Source organism: Schistosoma mansoni, chromosome W (genome assembly GCF_000237925.1).
Source record: "Schistosoma mansoni strain Puerto Rico chromosome W, complete genome".
Classification (NCBI taxonomy): Eukaryota; Metazoa; Platyhelminthes; class Trematoda; order Strigeidida; family Schistosomatidae; genus Schistosoma; species Schistosoma mansoni.
The window spans coordinates 50,281,490-50,296,330 of NC_031502.1; the positions used below are offsets into that span (position 1 = coordinate 50,281,490).

General features: G+C 35.4%; 1 protein-coding gene across 1 annotated transcript in view; it reads right to left on the minus strand.

The window, feature by feature from the left end:
• Smp_062680 (hypothetical protein) overlaps positions 1-14,841 on the minus strand; it is a gene marked incomplete at its 3' end in the record, with an annotated part of 44,241 nt that overhangs the window by 9,705 nt on the left and 19,695 nt on the right. Inside the window, exon 6 of the mRNA XM_018790044.1 lies at positions 3,383-3,604. Within this exon, the coding sequence (XP_018655426.1) occupies positions 3,383-3,604 (222 nt within the window). The remainder of the gene's footprint in view (positions 1-3,382; positions 3,605-14,841) is intronic.

Genomic DNA, 14,841 nt, shown 5'->3' on the forward strand with positions numbered 1-14,841 from the left:
TGTTGTGAGATAGGAACTCACTGAAGACATTTGGAGAATGGTTGCTCAACTTCGTGGGTCAGTTGAAGTTAGACATTAACATCGTTGGATGCCAGCTCAGTGTTCTATCGGTTGAGGGATTCGGCTCTAGACTGGTAGGTGCCGGCTTGGAAACTAGTGAGAGATGGTTCGAGACTGGCCTATTGGATTGACTGCTAGCCACTATGCATCTTTGCTTACCAAATAATAAAATGTTCATTTATTCACTATATATGATAGATACCATTGTAACAGACGTGTTGAAATACAAGAAAATTAGTTAAATCTAAGATGGTTAACTTTAATCAGATAAAGAGTTTTAAACAATTATCATAATAACAATAACATTGAATGATTGACAATTAAATATTTATATTAATTAAAATAGTACTAGATATATGTGAAAAGAAAGTGAACTCAGTGTGCCTGTGTTATCTTGTTAACTTTTAGTAACAGTAAAACAAAAGAACAAGAAGAATGTACAATAATTAATTGAACATTAACAATAGTTCAAACTTATTAAGTCATTTACATCCAGTCAATCAGTTAAAATAAAAATAGAGTGTGATAAATATCTTTATCAGTTTCAGTTGTCATACTAGATCAGTAAAATAAATATGAAATTATGAAGACAAATCTTAGAGTAGTAAAGGTAGTAACAGTATTGGTAATAATAGAAAAGATTAGGCATGAAAATATGGTTTGAAGAGGTAGAATGAATTAATGGAACATAAAAGTATATGATGTAAGAGCAGATAGGAAGTGAATACGTCTGAGCCATTTCGACAGCCTTTAAAACATGCCATCTAGTCTTCAACCGTTAGCTAGTCACCAAATACCTTGGTACGGTTGAGGGTAGAGAGAGTCCACTCTCCCTCACAAAATGCTCTGACATGCGTATACAGCCACTGTCAAGGAGGTCCTACGCACTGCCTTCTCGAGGTAGGGGTGTTGTTTACGAAATTGAGAGAACGAAAAGCGAATGTCCGGAGCTTTATCGGGTTGGTGAATATGGAGGATCCAACTACGGGAGTTGGAAATCTTGATTTCAAACCACTGGTGCATAAGATCTCCATGATCCTGAAGAAACAAATGGAGTAGGAACCTATTCTTGATCACCGTCTACCATGGGACTACATCTCTTAACATTGCTCCACTGCCTTATGGATTATACTTCTGGGTCAAGGCTTGGAGAGTGGCCCTCTAGGAAAACCACCTGTTTCGGTTCGGGTGCCCGAGAGATACCACAGACCTCACACAAATCGAACGCTGGTGTGGCGCACATATATTTGGTGCCTCCTTGTACTAATGTTTATATATTTAAATAAATAAAACTGGTTACGATAATCAAGTGGACCCCAACCAGATAGCCTCCAACTATCAACATGGCTCAGACCAACAGTTAATGACTTTATGGACTTATTCCATGTCAAGGTTTGGTCGCCCTTAAAAGACTCAAAGCAGGTTAGGAGAAACTAACGAGTAAACTGGTCTACACATTAGGATCAAGTGAATTCAATTCTATGGTCTAACGATAATTCATTCACCTCTCAAGGCCTGATGGTACTGCTGAGCTCAATTCCTCACAGCGAGTCATGAACTAGTACTGCTAGAGTTTCAAACTAACAATAACACACTTATCTAGTAACATCCCGGTTTTTAACAGTTAATGCGTGATAGAAATTCATCTTCCCAATCTATGCATCAATTAAAGACTAGGAGTAACTTTTATCAACAAAAATAATTACGGAAATATAAACACAGAGTACGATGTTACACCATAGAAAACAATCTAGAATTTAATATAACCGGCTTTTATAAGCAAAATTATAATGAAATATGAATTCATTCGTAAATTAAAAGAAATAGGAAGATTGTAACTCTGGTATTTAGTTGACGTATTTTGTAAAAGAAAAAAAATAGCTTTCGCGCTTCATCAGAGACGATTTCCTGACTATTTAGACAAAATTGAATGGAGAAAGTGAAGTCACATACATACATACATAATACACATATACACAATTTCGAGAGAAAATAAACAAATAAAGGTGAAGTCAAAAAAAAACAGACGAACGGGGTTAAATTTCTTTAATTTGTTTGTATATACACATCAAGTGTTTTTTTACTTTGGTGAAAAATAAAACAACTAATTTTTTTAAGAGAACAACAACAATTAAAAAAAAATTGATTTCATTAAACTTTATTGAAATTGTTCACCTTATTCCTCCCTTTTTTTAAAAAATCTTCAATGTGTTTAATGAAATGTCAATAGTGGAAAAACAAAATACATCAATATATGTACGTATGTGGGTGTGTATGCTCGACACCTAGTATGAATAACAATCTATTAAAATGTAAATGTAAGCGCATATAGTAATAAAAACAGTGCTGTTGACATTGACTATTGTATAGTTTCTCATTCGGTTGGTAAAAAAAAAAACTATTGACTAGTGACAACCATTACAAAACCTTAGTGGAGTAGGATATCCTGCTGACTACTTCTAACCACTTTATATCAAATACCATTACGTTGCGTAAATTGCTTCATTAAGTTAATACTTAAAATATTTCCCTTTTAATATGATCTTTTTAAGAAAACTGCTTTACATTGCTCGAAGGCTGTTAGACATAGCTTAAGAAAGTAATAACCATACATAAGTTTCATGTTTTTGATCACAGGTACCTTCGAACTATTGTTCGCCTTAGGTGTAACCGCTGAGTGAGAAATATTGAGGTTGGTTGTATGATACTAGGGAAAGGTTTTCAATTTCCATTGATTGAGGTGGACGTCTACTATGTATATTCTGATATGTTATTTATAACTGACTAACGAAATGAGATTGAAATACCGTAAGGAGATAAAACATCTTAAAGGAGCCAAGGTATTTTTTTCAAGATCCCTATAAAATCATATTATTATACTAGGAAAAAACAGATAAGCTTGTGGCCTTCAAAATAGAGGATATTCGTAGATTACTAGTATTTGGCTACAGATGCTTTACAGACATTGGTTGTATATGTTTGGGATAATAGAGCGAGCAAAACTGAAGTTAGACCCAGGGTACTACTGGGTAGGGATGGAAAATCGGTTGATGAGTTAATGGATCTTCATCGACCCAGGCGGTTGGGATATACACTACGTATATCCAGCGACTGCCTACTTCTCGAACTATATCTTCTATATCTAATCTTGGCTACTATTACTGATACTAATACTACTTTTATAACTCTAGTATGTCGATGTGTTGTGGCAAGTTGAACAGATGTACATACGTGTTAAAAACTATGTTTTGTATGACTACCTAACTGAGGCTGACAGATAAAATCCAATTACGCCATCAAAAAAACAAAAATTATCACTTACCGTTGTTCTGGTGTCTGGTTATCAGTTTTTGGACTTAACTCGTCTAAGACATGAATCATTTCATCATAATTACGTTTCAGTTGATATTGTAGTACATCACGTTGTAGACATAAAAATGGTATATTCAGGAATTTATACACATACATCAAACCTAAACCAGTTTTCATTGAAGATTCACAATATTGTACGGGGATAGAACGAATTGGATTTGATGATGAAGTCCTACAAAAATAAACAATATATATATAATGATGAAAAAATGTTATCAGACAAACAAAATTAGCAATACAAACCAAGACTTACTATGAAAAAATGGCTACTAATTACCTAGATAGTTAGTAATTCAGCATTAACAAAATAGCATTAAACAAATCATTCTGGAATCCATTCAATCTTGATAAACCAATCAACTAACTAAACTCACCTCTTTCAGCAATGATAAGTCGATTGAACAACCATTAAAGAACATATGATGATATTAAACAGTCGTTGTTTCGACCTAGTAGTTTGAAGCTCTGAATCAGTGGCGAAGATTCGAGCTCCTAGGACATTCAGGTTACGAGAGAATAGATTAAAGTTGGAAATGTGAACCATTGTGTGATTATTAAAGTTACCTATATTATCAGATGATAGCACCCTGAAACAGTTTAATTAATAGGTAGTACGGTTGGTAATGTATGCATGCAGTGGGTAAAAGTTGGCCAATACTATGTTACTTTAGTCATATTAAACTTACAAAAACAGTTAATATTGATCCGTTCATGTTGTAACTGGGTAAGGAGGTTGGTGAATAAACCTTTACGTTTTACGACTTATTGACTAAGTACAAGCTTGTATAAAGGCTGATGATATTATGCATCTATTCGAATCACGGACAGAGGGATGAGAACTGAATCTACAACTCTGTGGTTAAAAACCATGTGCTTTCACTATTAAATCATTGTTCACATTAAGTAAAACATTAGGCAATTTAAATGTTATTAAGAATCTGACAAAAGTAAAATCTCACATGAAAAATCGGTTTATACCGTTTTACTACAAGTCTTGTTTAGGATAAAAAACAGTATTTAAACCATCATTCTTACAACTACAAAATTCAGTCTAAAGGATATTAACAAAAAACCGAATTTTCTTCATATTACACCAAACAACTTGTTGAAAGAACTGATTAACTAGTTAAAATATATCATGGCATAACACTAAATTCGAAAATGTTAATCTATTGAATTCGGACTCAGTTATATGGAGGGATAGTATGCACAAAAATAAAAGCACAAGATCGTGAGTTCGATTCCCGCTATTGTCTTGGGTTCCCGAAACACACAAAAGAATCCTCGAAATCTAGAATGAAACATTTATTTAGTGCGACTTCCTCCTTGTTACTCAACAGCCCTACTCAATTGATATCGGGTTGAAAAATAGCTACGACTCTTTTTCGTCTATGCCAGAGGTATATCACTATGTTAGGTGGCTGGAGGTGGTAGGCAGGAAACCTTGATCAACTTAGGCCTCAAGTTAGTTATCATTTATCACCAAGACATGCCTACAATCTTTAGGGAACCTACACTCCCTAATGGATTTACACACGAGTTGCCCAGTCTCAAAGTTTGATATGTTGACACTGTGATATTTGGTCTAGACTACGATTGACCTCTTACAGGAATGAGATATTTACAATTAGTTGATTACTGAATAATGACCAGTCAAATAAATAAATCGCATCATTTAAACTGAACTTCCACATACAACAAAAAACTTATATGAAGAGAGAGAAAGACCAAAGTCCAGTACATTATACGGATGATGAAAAATAGTTTGATATATTAGACAGTAAATTTTATTATTATTACCAATATCATTATTACATACACTTTTTTATTGGAAGAACAATATAATGAATATTGACTATAATAGTGACATTATGGAACCATTTCGATTGATGTGTATATAATGGTGTTTTTATTAACATCAAATTATATTGGTTCCATTCAGATTTATAATTTAGTGTAAATCAATATTCAAGATTGTTTTGGACAGAAGTCTGATGCAATATGTAAGCCGTACATAATCGATAGACTATTATTATCATTATTATCATTATTATCGTACTATACAGATCAATAATCTAGTCTGAATGTACTACTACTACTAGTTATAATAATAATAATAATAACAGTAAATGGCTAAGGTGAATCATTGATGAAAAGTTCAGTTTACCAGTATAAAGTTGATTGAAAACAATTAAACGGACGGAATAAGAATACAACAAACTATTGGTAAAGTAGTATATTGTAAGTGGAACTCTGTATGTAGTACGCATGTAAGCATCGGCTATGAATAATAATGATTATATATATATATATATATATATATATATATATATATATATATGTATACACTTCATTCGATGAAACGAAGTTTAAACATTTAGCTCTGTGTTAACCCTGTAAGAAGTGTACGAAATAATGATTCACAATGCACATACAAGAATCTTAAACATCTAATTTGTTTACAAGAACTATGTTAAATGTATGTTGTGCGAAAAATGAAACGCTTAAGTTACATAGTTAGGGCATTTCGATGATATTTCCAGAATCAAAGAGTGGTATTTCGATTAAATAAATCCTTTATCAGATCTTAATCCTATAGTATTGTACCATTATACACATAGTTCCCCTTATTATCTTGAAGAGAGCAGGGACAAAGATTCGAGTGAACATGAATTCTGATTGAGATCGGTCTCGCAGGAGAACGCAAAGGTCCTTGGCTCGAGTCCTGCGTGCGTGATTGTGGATGCGCACTGTTGAGGAGTCCCAAACTAGGACGAAACAGCCATACAGTGCTTCAAGGTTTTCAATGGTGGTCTAACATTGATCGATTCATGATCTCAGTTAAAAACTCAACACTCTCCACAACCCCATACTAATAACATGAATTCATTTTATTTCGTTAGGTTCTCATCAGCTGCTTACAACATGAAGTATTTAAAAATCAAAGTTTTCAGGTGATTTATAAACAGCCAAACACCGAATTTCTAAAGTTTACTAAAGTGGTTTTTATCTGGTGGTCTAGCTTCAAATGACTCATGATCTCAACTATTAAGATTCATTTGTATTAGTATTCTCAACCCACTTTGTAATTTCGATTTTTTTGAAACATTACAGGTTCTAAGTAGCTGAAGATAGTCTGACAAAATAAAATGAATTGATGTTATTTCACCCGAATATTCTTTTATTACTACAGAGGATATGGAGATTGTGAGTTTTCGTAGTTTACATCAACCATATCGGTTTTGTGGCAATCACCAACTAATGGTAATGAAGGATGGTTGGGTAGTATCGTGAATCGATTGAAGTTAGGAAAATAAACAATGGAATGCCAAATCAGTGATCTTAAGGCAAGCGCTCGCATAGAGACCTGTAGGTCCTGGGTCCGACCTTGGTGGGATCGTGCATGTGCATTACTGAAGAGTTTCATACTAGAATGAAAAAATTGTCTAGTATGACCCTGTTTTCTATTGGGTCTGTGATGCAAACTATCAGTCCAATAGTATAGATGTCTAATATCGGTCAATTGGCGATACTGTGAGGATATCAACTTCCATCGCCAGAGGTGGATAACTGGTACACATCGGACATGGGATGAACTCTCAATACAGTAACGAAGGAACAAAAATGAGTAGAAAACGTTACTTTTATTACTTAAATGACTCTAAACAGAGTTTTCATATATTAAAGAATTTATACACAAATGTATCAGGAACTGAATACAAAGAGAGCTTCAAGAATCCCAGTGACTAAAAATAGATCTCTTGGTTGAATCACTTGTTCTCTCTTTTTCTCGGTTCTATTATCCATCCTCTATTTTAACTTATCAGAACATTTGTTTCATAAGCTAGCTAACTACCTATATGAATTGTTACAAAATACGGTAAATAACTATGCTTCATTCTAACTGTATCTTTCGAACATTTTTTCTCATCTATATGTTTACGTGTGTGCATAGTAAACAGAAGGTCAGCTAGGACATTTTTCATATTTTAGTTTAGTTTCATCTCTTATTTATCGGTTGTTCCTTCCCCCTAAAATACTATAACTACTATTGGTAATAGCAATAATAATAATGTTGATCGTGACACACTAAGCAAATAAGTGATTGAACTTGACATTTATTACTGCCATATATTTACTGTCCAAAAATCTGATTCCAGTACAACAAATAACAACAACGTTATTGTGAAAAGAAGTAAAAACTGAATTGTACATGTTAAATTGTTTAATAGATGATGAACTAGAATATCTATCTCTACTAGTTATCTTTAGTTAGTTTAGAATCATTTCCTAAAATATCGAATTGTTTTTTGTTTTACATCTGTCATAATGAAGTTTTATCTTACTATACTACTACTTAGTTTGTTATCTGATTTTAATTTGTTTACCGAGGGTTTTATTTAATGATAATGCCATTTAGAAAAGAAGAATACAAATTGATGATAAAATAAGTGGAAGCATTTATTCAAGACGGTAATAACCATTTGGTATACTCTATTTATTAGACAAATATTGTGGGTGAGAGCCTGCAATATACAGACATTCACATACATACATACATACAGGTTGGGTTTGAGATTTATATGTAATGGTTTAAGCGACTCCATTGAGTATTCAAAAACAAGGGATATTTTAGTGAAGCATTGTTTCCAATAGCTCCATCATCAGGAGCTCTAAAGTTGTAAATTTAAAGAAGGTATACATTAATATGTGAAGCGAAAAATGTCACATGTTACAGTAGTAAACTTTGCATCGGTTACGACTTAAATACGTCCAAAATGTGTCCTTTGTAGATTTGAAAGCCCATTTAAGTAAAAGATAGAGAAATTCATTGTAAGGCCTCAAATGACAAAACTCTAATAAAATAAACCAGGTGAATATAACGCAGGATGGGAGAAATGTTATGTCAGATTCATTGGGATAGTAATGTCAAAAAGTCGTGTGTGTATAACGCGTAATAAGAAAAATGTTTTCAGGATAGTCATTATACGAAGTTTATGTGAATTGAGAAAGATGAATGTGCAAATTAAAAACAAGATAGAGGATTGAGGGAAAGTGCTTATAATATTTGGTTTATGTATGGGGTGACCCAATCATCGGTAAGTAATCATATCGTCACATTTGCTAACCACGACTATATATATATATATATATATATATATATATCGTAGAGGACACTATGAAATCAGAACTGCTGAAAAAGTGTGCAATGGTACATATATTCAATTGCGATCAATCAAAAATATAAGGCGATAATCATGTAACTCCACTGGTGATATTGAGTCCCATACTAAGACTAAACAACCATTTAATGCTTCCTATTCTTCAATAGTATCCCAGCTGATATGAATACAACCAAAAAATTAGACTAATGTCCATACAATCATTTCATCTAGAGAATACTAATCATTTTTACTTTTATTGTGTTACTAATATAAGTAATAACGTTTTTGAATGTCAACTAATATAATTCATAAATTGGTAAGTGATTATATTTTATTGAATTCCGGTTGAGCTTTTTGAAGACCACCGTCAATGTATGTCAATAGTATTATTCCATGATAGTCTACAAGTGATTTCCGCCGATTGAAATTGTAATGATTAGGACAAGGCGAAGCATGGATTGCTAGAAAAATCATATTTTTGCTGATTGAAAAAAGACCAATTTCTACATTTATCTCGTTAGAATACATTCTCATGTGTTCTCGATGTTATCTAGCCTAATTTTATTTCTCTCTATTACTTTTAATAAAATAATTTATAGCTCAGTGGAATATAGGTCAATACCCAGTAGAGTTGTTAAATGATTAGAAAATTAGAATTTCAATGATTAAGTTACATAATTAAACCTAACCCAACTAATTCAATTTGAACAGACGTGTGGTATCACCACTAGCACCTATAGAAAAAAAGTTCGAAATCGTGAAAGTGAACCTATACGTGATTACTAAATCGTATTGTAATTATTTAAAGGTCGAATTAAAACTGAACCACTGACCTAAGAATTATCAATTGAGTCATGTACAAACCATAGGAGCTTCCGGTAAGAATGTCTCTCTGATATCTTTTCCACTTATTTTTACAGTTTTTGTATGAATTAATGAGTCCTTTATTAGTCTTATACCTTCACTTCTGAATTAAACTAGTGGGGTTAACAATACAAAGTAAAATAAATTTAGAAATTATAAGAATGACAGAGAATTCCTGGAACTGTCATTCAGATCAAAAACAACTAATGAAGACATAGACATAGGTACAAGTTCAAGTGGTGTCCGGCAAGGCTGTCCACTATCTCCATTTTTATTCAATTTGAGTATAGACCTACTGTTAGAAATAACTTCCCCGTCGTCTGAATTTTGGGGAATTGGCCTGCTACCATGATGATCTGATGCTATGTCAACTCCTCTCCCGGCTCTCACATCCTCCATCGTCCTCCTGAACTTTTAGTTGATGCATATATGGTCGATTTGGTTCTGCGTAGTGTGATCCAATGAAGCCTATGTGGTTTTGTGAATGTATTTGTGTGGGAATATGGTACTGCCTACGACCAGTTTGTTGAAGGCGTATAGGTTTGCGAATCTCTCACCATTTTCGTTCCTTTCTCCCAGTCCATTTCGTCTCATGATTTCTTTATATTCGGTGTTGTCCATTCCAACCTTGTCATTTAGGTCTCCCATCAGAATGTTCAAGTCTTTTGTTGGGCACTTCTCGAAGATTGACTGCAGCCTATCGTAGAATTGATCTTTAACGTCTTCGTTGTAGTCGTTGGTAGGCGCATAGCATTGGATGACGTTCATTATAATGCCCTCTTTCTTTGTTTTGAAGGAGGCTTTGATGATCCTTGGTCCATGAGATTCCCATCCTATAAGTGCTTTTTGTGCTTGTTTGGGTAGAATCAGTGCAACTCTTTGGGTATGTGAAACGTTTTCTTCTTCATGGCCGGAGTATAACAGTAGCTCCCCTGAAGCTAGTCGTTGTTGTCTAACCTGCGTCCAATGTGTTTCACTGATTCCAGGCACCCCCAGGTTGTATCTTTTCGTTTCTGCATCAATTTGGATGACTTTCCCGGTCTCTCATATTGTACAAACATCCCATGTACCTGGATAAATGGTTGCTCTGGTTGCCAGAAGGGGAATCAGCCTCGTGACTTCCAAAGGAATTCGGCTTTCGTCATGAGACGTCACAACTCTTTTAAATGAACACCTTCTAACTCCCAGGACAGAGTTAAAATGGTTTGAGTTATTTTTTCCTGGTTACCGTTTTTTTTTAGCGAGTTAGGGGTCGCCCACCTCATGCCCAACACTCCTCCTTTATCCGGACTTGGGAACGGTAGTAACCCCAGAGAGGCTCCAGGCGGAGTTTCGTCCTGTAGTTGGCAGACGGATATTTGGCCTGCGCAACGAGTTGGTAAAAACCAATCTAGCTTTCTGAATCCGTGACAAGATTTCATCGGACACCAGACCATCAAAGCTGATAAGAATTCCAAGATAAGTGAATTGATAGACGTGTTCAGCTACTTCACTCACAATCATCGGTTCAGGCTTTGATGCAGGCCATTCCTGAAACATTTTGGATTCATAATAAGAGAAACTCATCACAAAAAAGCCGGTATTGTTGCTTGAAGTGGTCAGAAGAGTGCACTTTATCAGTGTCTTCGTCAAACAGAGCTGTATTATCTGACTATTCTAAGTCAACAAGTGAATCACCTGGTCGGAGTTTGGTCCCTGATAAATTAGGCAATGAGAGTGTTGTCGGAAAAGTATTACAAAAAAAACAACTAATAACTAGGATGGATGGACAAAATGACAAGCTACATAATATGGAATGTGAAAAATTATTGAATCGTCACTTTGGTATGGAAACATTGTAACGACTAGTGAACAACAACTGTAATGAAAATGTTACTATCGATGTTGGGTAAGCTATCATCCAAAAAGTTCACATTTTTGAATATGACACTGAGCTAAACAGAATAAAGTCTTTGCCGGATGACTAGTATATACTTTAAGTTACAGGTACACCTTTTTGATGAATCTCAGTTAATCCCTTGACGCATATTGCGATATATATATATATATATATATATATATATATATATATATATATCACTGTCAATTCACGTGCCATTGTGCGATGTTTGGTTAAAAAAAAGATTGCTAATCGGAGTGAAAAGTAATTAACACATTACAGCGATACTACTTATATCACCATAAGTAGTTTTATACAGGTATAGATGCCTTTAACAAACATTTTCAAGTTATGCTTTTTTATCTGTAATATTAATTATTGGTATTGATAAGTGATAGTATTGAAAATAGCTAAACCATGATAGAAAAGTCGTTTTTTTTACACCTTGTCCATTCAGTAAATTCTCTTCATGTTCTAGAGTTATTGATTCAAATTATTAATCCCAAAAGTGGTCATGTTTAAGGCAAATACGTCGTTTAGAATTATAGTATGTGAATGCAAAATTGTTCGTAAAACTAAATAAAATTGTTAGTTCCAAAGTGACTAATAAGCAATATTAACTTGAATAAGTTTATGTGTTAAATGAGTTCTACCACCAGTTAACAGTTCTTCTCCAGAAAGCGCGTTCGACAGATATTGTAGTATTAGCCGGAGACTTGAATGCGCAGGTCGGGCATCTAGGCACAGAAGAAAGTCGTTTAGGTGGCCGATGGGGACTTGTTGGTCGCAGGACAGATAACGGGGACCGTTTACTGCAACTGTGCACAGACCACAACCTGTTTCTGGCTAGCACTAACTTCCGGCACAGTCATCGCCAGTGTGCTACCTGGCGTCCTCCCTCTGCATCCCAAGCCTGGACTCAGATTGATCACATCGCGATCAGCTACCGCTGGCGTGGTTGTGTACAAGACTGCCGCTCCTTTTGGAGTACCTATCTGGAGTCTGATCATGCTCTGGTCTGCGCCAATCTCACCTTACTTTTCAGTGGCCGAAGGATTGACCACCACCAACGGATAGATGTTAGTAAACTGGCTGCAACTTCTGTTGCAAGTAAGTATCGAGCGGAGCTAGCTTTAGACTAGCTAGCATCCCACCGAAAAGTATAGATGAGCATTGGTTGCATCTTCACGACGCCATGAAAATGGCGAGTAAAGCCGCTTGCGGCTTCGTGAAACGTCCTGCTTGTAAGCACTGGGTTTCTTCTGGCTCCTTACAACTGATGGAAGCCCGTCGGTCTACTCAGGGTGACCGTGAGTATGACCACAAACGAAGGCTGTTACGAAATGAAATTGGGCAAAGCTTGTGTGAGGAACGAGAAGCCTGGTGGGCGGAGAGTACTAATGAGATGGAAGCAGCAGCTGCATCTGGTAACTGCCGGAAGCTCTTCCAACTCATCCGAGCCACTGGCAGCAAGAAGTCTGGCGTGAGCGAAACAATCTGTGAAAATGACGGGATACCAATTACTAACATCTGTCGACGTCTTGGACGATGGGCGGAATTTTTTGAAGGGCAGTTCAACTGGTCTGCTGCTCCGGCAACATCGACCAGTCTGTCCTGCCCCCTATGACCGGTGAAGACTGATCCACCAAACGAGGCGGAAGTCCGCAAGGAACTCCAACTCCTGAAACGCTACAAATCACCGGGCCTAGATGACTTACCTTCGGCTGGGGTCCGAGAGATGGTGCAACACAGTGGTTAGAGACGTTATCAGATATGGCTCGGAATAGAAGCCAGTGGCGAGCCTGCTATAACCTTCTTTTACTTTCTTCATAAAGAGTGGTTCTAACTTTCTTAACTGAAAGAGTCTTCTGGTTGTACATTTCAATCCCCCTTTTTTCATCCTTTCTCTTCCTATTTTCATTGTTTTGTGTGGCGCATATGTATCTGGTGCCCTTTTGTACCAATATGTATGTGTTTAAATAAATAAAAAACAAATAAATGAGATTGTTCAATTCTAACAAATTTAGTGCAAACGGATCATACAACTAATATGGAACAGTCATTTACAGTGATATAGCGTGTTAATAGCTATCTGTATGAATCCATAAGACGAAGAGTCTTTAGGATGATTGGAGAATTAACTATTCGGATCAAAAAGCCGGATATTTGCGTTCAAGAGAAAATATGTTCAGTCGCTTCTTTTATCTTGGCCAACTTCTAGCCCAGTTAGTTAACAATTATTTTGAAGATATTAGGGCATAATTTGATTAATGTAAACCTGAGTTTTGGGGATTTATAATTCGGATATATAGTCGTACAATCTAAAATGAATTTGTGTTTTAATATGGGAGTTTTTCAGTCATTCAATACTTTTCGGTTATAACAGTAATCTATGCTGGGGATTAAAAAAATCGAGGTTTGTCTATTTACGGTTTTAAAGCGATGGTTACTGTTTATCGATGATCAGTTTTCACAAAAAATGCAACCGCAGTTATACCTCATTGAAAACACTTCATGGTAAACATCATTCCAAGTATTTGATATATAGGTAAATTGTTTTAATAGTTGATGGAGTCGTGATAAAAAGGTTGAAGGGATAAATTTCAAACCATTCAATTTCAGATGTGAACGCCACTTCATCAGCTGAATAGTATCATTAAACTTTACAAGTGAATCAACTACATAAATGGTTAAATGTAACATGCACATGCAATGGTGTAGTGAACAGAACACTGGTTGGGGACAATCGAATGTATTTAAGCAAAGATTACAGACTATCTCAGTAAATTCTGATAACCAAACAATGAACAGTCAATTTGCAAATTAACAACCAATTGTTTCAATCTTCACTGTTTCTTCTCTAATTCCATTGCTCATGCATTTTCCAAACGATTGCGCTTCATTTCAGTTCTTTGCTCATCGGTCTTCTGCCAAAATACATTTTATGTCTGACCAACACCATATACTACTTATATGGATATAAGTAGACCACACCACAATGGGACATAGATATCTGAAGTTTTCGTTATCCTAACTAAGAGTGTTCCCTTCAATCATTACAAGTGAATATCATTACTCAGTAAAAGTCTAACAATATAAATTATTGATATGACCGGAACGGTGCAAAACAAATAAGAGAAAAACTTGAAGAATAAATGAAGCCAGGAATAAACATTTAGGAATTTTATCAGAAGGGGTTTTTTGTAGAGATTTAGTATTTTCATAGTTGAAAGCGTGAGTCAATTGAAGCTAGACCACCAGGGAAAACCTGGAAGCACTGGACTGTTGTGAGCCATGACGGCAGTAGTCTACAACTATTGGTTACCAGAGTGACGCGGAACTCGAGTGGGTAAGCTGCAACTGTTCACATGGTTCATGCTGGAGGTTCCTGACCTCAAACCTTGATGCAGTGACTTGGTCTCGAGCTCCCCAAATAGGCTTAAAACCGCCTCCAATACTAAGCATTAGAAGTCGTCTTGATATTCAGTGTTCGGGCATACC